Below are 6,783 nucleotides of genomic sequence, written 5' to 3' on the forward strand. Positions count from 1 at the left end.
GTTGAGCTATAGGCGCCGAGCCAAAGTCTGAAGTTTCAATCGATACTTAGTAAATTTAAAATGAGTAATTGTATTTGCTATGAATAAAACATAAGTATAACTGGTAATTAATAGTTATTTTCTGTGATAATATTGAATTATATGGTTTTCTCAGCTGTTTACAAAGTCTTTTAATAATTTTCTCTTTAGTCTATTGTCTGTGCTGGAATGATGATTTGGAATTTTGTTAAAGAAAAAAATTTTGTTGGACAAATTTTGGTGTTTGTTCTGTTGTACAGCTCCCTCTACAGCACATACCTGTGGACAGGTAAGTTGAATTGTAAATGGAAATTGTTCCCTGCTCCCCCAACTCAGAAGCCCTCAGCTTCTAGTGATTGATTTGAAGACCGTTGGATGGGTTCCCCTATAGTCACTTAGGTAGTTCTGCCCACCAACATAGGCTAGTCTGCAAAGCTGAGTCTTTTTTCCTCAAGTTCTCTATCTCTGCCTAGGTCAGGGCCTTTTAGAGTCACACGGATCTCTTCAGAGTCTTTATAAGCTCTAGGCCACCCTCGACATTCCACTTTGGAGACAAGAAGAAGGCAGGCACTGGAGGCAAGTGGAGAAGGGAGCAGGCTCACTGTTAGGGTCCTAGTGAACCGAAACATTCTGGCTCTGCAAATTACTTAACTTTTAAAACTTCAGTTCCCTCATCTGTTAAACTGGATTACAGCACCTCATACAGTTATTTGTGGAAAGGAAATAGGAGTATTTCTATCTGATACATGATAGGCATTCAACAATTAGAATTGTGTTAGTTATTAAACAGAAGGAAAAAAGGTAATGTGAGAACAAGAAAACTAGGGGGATGAAAAGGTAAGGAAGTAGAAGAGGACCCAGTAAGAAAGACTTTCTCATTTCAGCTGGCTCCAATAAGGATATTTTAAATGATTAGTATTTATTTGAATGAATAGGTTTCGGTATGTTGTGAAAAATTCTGTCTGGCTATTTTGTGTTCATACCATAAACTTGAAACTGTAAAATGGCACATACAAGGAAATTGTAGAATGATAGGAGGCAAGTGTCAGGAAGTGGCTACGTGCCATAGAGCTTTGATTTCATGCCTTCAGGATCAAAAGTAAGCCCCATGTAAGATAACAGCCTTTTGAAGTAAAGCAACAATGTTAAGGAATTATGGAATGAAAAATTTAGTGTACACAGAAGATGGTTGGTGCTTCTTAAGACAAACAAGGAGTGCATGCCAGGCGAGCCCGCCTTGGATAGCATGAGAGTTTTCCTGAGAGCCTACAGACTTTGTATTTTCAAATATAGATAGACCAACTTGATTTCTAATAACTAGGTTTATTCAGGTTAAATTTGTAATAAGAGTAAGAGAGCAGCAAACACATCAACCTATCAAAAAGCCCCAAACGTCTCTAAAACCTTCTTCAACCATCTGTGCCAAAATCTACTTTAAAAGATTGTTCTGAATTCCCTAACCCTCATTAAGGTGTTCTTCAACCTTCAGATTATTATGATATAACAGAATTTTTAGAACTAAAAGTGTCATTTTAAATCATCTTGTTCAGCTATTTTTAATTTCACTCATTTACATACCATCCTCACAATTTTTGCCATATCTGCGTACCATTTGTTCTTTATTTCCCTTAAAATTAACTCATTTTTGGCTCAGCACCTGTAATTCAGTGGTTAGGGTGCCAGCCACATACACCAGAGCTGGCGGGTTTGAAACCAGCCTGGGCCTGCCAAACAACAATGATAACTACAACAAAAAAATAGCCATTGTGGCAGGCAGCTATAGTTCCAGCTACCTGGGAGACTGAGGCAAGAGACTCGCTTAAGCCCAAGAGTTTGAGGTTACTGTGAGCTGTGATGCCATGGCACTCTACCCAGGGTGACATAATGAGACTGTCTCAAAAAAAAAATTAACTCATTTTTCTCTTTAATTAATTGAGATTTTTATCAAAATCTCAAATATCATGTGTTTGTTAATTTTTTTAAATGTACACATTAAAGCTGGGCACAGTGGCTGACGCCTATTATCCTAGCATTTTGGGAGGCCAAGGCAGGAAGATGGCTTGAGCTCAGGAATTCAAGACCAGCCTGAGCAAGAGCAAGACCCTATCTTTACTAAAAAAAAGAAAAATTACCTCTAGTCCCAGCTACTTGGGAAGCTGAGGCAGGAAGATTGCTTGAACCAAGAAGTTTGAGGTTGCTGTGAGCTAGGCCAATGCTACAACACTCTAGCCTAGGCAATAGACATATTAAAATAAATGCAAAACTAGTTAAAATACTTTCACCTTTGTGCCACCTGTCATCTCAATACCTTAGGAAACGCCAGGCTAGTTTCAGTCTTTTATTTTGCAAAGTGGGAAATAGACCCAAAGCGTTAACTGATTCAGAAAGGAGTTCTCACAGCTTTGTCAGTAAGAGATCCAGGGATAGATTCTGCCTTGTAGTATATGATGCTTTTCACAAGGCAGGGCTGATGACCACTAGAATTTTAAAGACTGCCCTTGCTACTGCAACACAGATGGTGGCACACTTTTGTGATTGGCTACTTGTTTCTCTGGCATTTTGAAAACCTGAAACTGTAGTTAGTATGTCCAAACATTTCGAAAGAGGAGAAGTGGTAAAGAAAAATAATTTCAAGGGTCTCCAGTTTAATTTTTATTAATTCTAGCACAATGTTATTTAATCTGTATAATCTTAAATCTAGGCATGAATTCTTTATATACAAGTAATATATAACTATAAAGCCAAAGCAAATTCAGATTCTATTCAAACAGAACTATAAACCTAGTAATTCTAATTAGCAACATTATTTGACATGAGCAAGGATCTTGTTTTGCTAATGTAAATCACAGCTTGAAATGTAAAATGGAATTTACTTCTCTGCTATGGCTTTTTTGAGTTTGGGTTGCCTCTACCCCTCATATGTGGCAATATATGGAGTTATGGCCTGGTCATCTCACTGCTTTTCTTTCACAGAACTTTCATTTGGCCTTCGCTTGACTTAAACTTAATATGGAACCAAATGTGAGGCTTGGAATCATGAGACTGTACTTTGGTTATAAGTAGGGCACACAGTTATTTTATCACTGAAAATAACCCAAAATGAATTAAAATTTCTCATAGAAACTTTCACATCTTGATGTTACTGGACGAAGAGGATCTGGCCGCCTGTCACTATCGGTCAATATACAGAGACAGGGATAGGTCTGCCACACTTTATCAGAAGGCCAGCAATTCTGGAGAACAGTGAGAGTAGCCTCTCCAAGACTGTTCTCTTCTTCCATTTCCAAAATCACAGTTTTATATATGAAAGTTCAAACCATGTCAACCTTTATCTTAAACAACAATAATTGGCATAAACTATGACCAATAATAATAATAATCAGCATAACCTAGGGCCCAAAACAACATTCCAATTTAAAAGTTAATCTCCTAAGTCAATCGCCCTAAACTACTCAAGATATACACTTTTAAGTTAAAGCTGAATTTACAGAACAGCAAGAATGGGAGACATGAGGTGAAGGTCACATACGACCTAAACTGGCCAGACCAGCTGTGTTGTCTCAGCTCTAGCCTGAAGGACTCTATCTTATTATCACTATAGGTGCTGTCATTCCCCAATCCTAGTATTACATTTCATATCTATGAAATAGGCTTTAAATGGAAATAATTACTCTTATTTACTGTTTTTGTCCAGGGATCAAACTTATTCAGGTGAGGGACAGGTTTAAAGTTACACTGGGGACAACATGTAGCACAATTAACAAAAAACAACAAGAAAACACACTAAATACACCAACAAACAAAGATGCCTAAGAATGATATACTTCCCACCTTGATGACTAAAGTTCTTTGCCGTTGTCTCTGCACACTTCTGAAGTCCATTGGTCTGGCTGGAGTTCACTGGTTTTTCTCAGAGGGATAAGGCTTGATATGGGAATGATGTAATCCAGACAACTTGACTGCTATAGGGGTGGAGAGTAGGATGTCCCAGAGGCCAGTCCACTTTCCCATGAGTTGTTTGTCAGGTCTTTCCCTTCAAGTCCTGAGAATAATCTGGTCACTGGCTGGAGCATATGCAGGTCTCAGGAAGCAGGGTAAGGGCCCTCTTCTTAAGCGATTCAGAGTGTGGCATATTGTAGCTCAGGAGGTGGCCAGGCGTGCCATGACAGAGATCAAAGGTCATCTGCTGGAGGCCTTGAAAAGGTGAGATGGCATCTTGAGTAGAGGGTCTAAGGCCCATTGAGTAAGTTCCTTGGCCTTGTTGGGTCTGTTACTGGAATGCAGGACTTGGAAGATATATCTCAAAAACTACTTAAAGGTAAAGAAGTAAACAGAAGTTCCATCTGGCTTCTTTACACTGACACAGATAAAGTCAGGGTTGTGCCCCTGGTAAGAGAATGAAACCATTTAGCCGTTACCTACAAATATCCACAAGGTTTTGAGGTTAAGATTTGCATGATAAGAACATTAGTATTCTTACTTATAGCATTAACACAGCTATAAAACTTAGCTTCAAGAGTCCCTATAGAACTGATCTAAAGTTCTAGACAATTCAAGTGAATATTCCTGAAAATCAGTTGGGTGTGGGGGCATTTGTGAGGCCATGTTCCAGCCACACCACTTACTGGGAAATTTTTTATTTAGGTTCCAATTTCTCCTACGGTATCTACATAGACACAGACATAGTGTTTAATACTGCACAGATTCCCTCCAGTGTAGCCAGCAGGAAATCCAACACTGCCTGATTATCTAGGAGTACCCAGGCTAGCAAGTTGAGCAACTTTTTTGAGCCTTACGGCTTTTGAGGTTTCTTTCCCATCAGTCTTATACTCAGAGACAAATCTCTATTCACACGTCTTTTGCCATGTAGTCTATAGCCTAGGACAAGTGTGCTCAGCAAGCTTTTGTATTGTTACTTTTGGGGCAGTCATCCCCAAATATGTGAGAGACTTGTGCTTTGGGGTAAATATTTTTAAGTTTGTTTTTTCAGTGCCCACTTTGAAATTTAAAGTTTTTACTTGTTAAAACCTAATATGTTATCTCAGGACTAAGAAGCAGCAAGAGAAAAACAAATTGGAGCAAATCTGACTACGGTCTATGATTCTATATCCTTTGGCCAGTCTATTATCCCATTGAACAAATCAGTTTAGTTAGACATCTGTGTGTTATTCTATGAGCTGGCATTGCAGACAAGACTGGAATCTAATACAGGTGGGCCGTAGTTTTTTTTTTATTTTTGAACCCTATTTCTCTCTAATTTCCCATTTTATTAAAGACATCACAGCAGGATCAACTTACTTACCAAAATAATCTCTACTTTCAAGTATACTGGGTCTGATTATTTGCTGGAAGTGCAATAGGAATAATTATTAGCCATCTAGGCTTTTTTCTTTTAAAATTGGCTTTGGGGAACCTTTTATAAGGAACTTCAGGTTAGACTTGAAAGCTCCTTGAGTCAAGCCAAGGTTTCATCTGCCATTAGATACCTATATGCATTGGATAAATTCTTCTTTTCTCAAGGTCCCAAAGTAACTTGGAGTCCTGGACCTGTCAGAAAGTGATGTTCTTTACTTACCACAGATCAAGAAATGATATTGATGATGTATCTGGCTAGTTTTTCCAGTGGGCTTTTTATTGGCCTTATAAAGTCAACCTTAATTCCTTAACATGGTCTGGACACCTCTGAAAACATGTCATTAACCAATGTCTTTCCTTGTGTCCTATAGAAGATAACAGATTCTTATCAAACTTATGCAAATAATTATATTGTCAGGGGTGGTGCCTGTGGCTCAGTGAGTAGGATGCTGGCCCCACATACCAAGGGTGGTGGGTACAAACCCAGCCCCAGCCAAATTGCAACAAAAAAATAGCTGGGCATTGTGGCGGGCACCTGTAGTCCCAGCTACTCAGGAGGCTGAGGCAAGAGAATCACCTAAGCCCAAGAGAGGTTGCTGTGAGCTGTGACTCCAGGGCACTACATCCAGGATGACAAAGTAAGACTCTGTCTCTAAAAAAAAAAAAAAAAGAAAGAAAAAATTATATTGTCAGAAATTAAGAATACTTACAAATGATTTTCAAATTCTGGAGAAATCAAGGAGAGAGAAAAATAAATGCTTCAAATTTCACTTACAAATACATATATTGCTACAGTCTATAAATAGGTCAAGAGATGGAAAAAAGGTTTTCTTGACTTCTGGAAAATAAAACACAAAGAATCATCAATGTTTCAAACAAAATCATAAAAATCAGTTCAATCCTGTGTAATTAATTTCTGTTCTATTTGAGGTTAGGGTAGCAATTCTCATGGACATGTTAGCTTTCTATTAAAGTTCTGGAAGTTGCTTTCTGTCTAATGGTATATAATTTCCAAAGCTATCAGAAATTTATATTTCAGAGAACCTGTCAACCTTTCCATTACTTTTCTTAAAGAACAAACTTTGGACTTAGCCAGTTAAAAAAACACTTTCTGAGATGAATCAAAAATTATTACTGATAACACACACTAAGATATATCAATATTTTAACAATATTAGAACATGTATGAATAATACAAACATAACCTGCAGATAATTAAACACCATTTCATATTTGACAATATTTCCTATACAGTTCTAATACACTGAGTAAGCCTAATGTGTCTTTTCTGACTATCAGTGGTCTTAATATTTAAAAAGCTAATTTGAGGTAAAAAAGACCAAATTTAGAGTTTTGGTTTCGGATGATTTGTCAAATATCAGAGGCTTAAAACATTTGTTCAAATAGAAA

At 37.7% G+C, this 6,783-nt stretch overlaps 1 protein-coding gene across 1 annotated transcript in view; it reads left to right on the forward strand.

Annotated features, from left to right (window-relative positions):
- Positions 1 to 6,783, forward strand: part of GPR155 (G protein-coupled receptor 155) — a 60,458-nt gene that overhangs the window by 21,925 nt on the left and 31,750 nt on the right. The window contains exon 7 of the mRNA XM_023514160.1: positions 190 to 307. Coding sequence (XP_023369928.1) covers positions 190 to 307 — 118 coding nt within the window. The remainder of the gene's footprint in view (positions 1 to 189; positions 308 to 6,783) is intronic.

The sequence above is a fragment of the Otolemur garnettii genome, unplaced genomic scaffold (genome assembly GCF_000181295.1).
Source record: "Otolemur garnettii isolate 467f Iridium unplaced genomic scaffold, OtoGar3 scaffold00048, whole genome shotgun sequence".
Classification (NCBI taxonomy): Eukaryota; Metazoa; Chordata; class Mammalia; order Primates; family Galagidae; genus Otolemur; species Otolemur garnettii.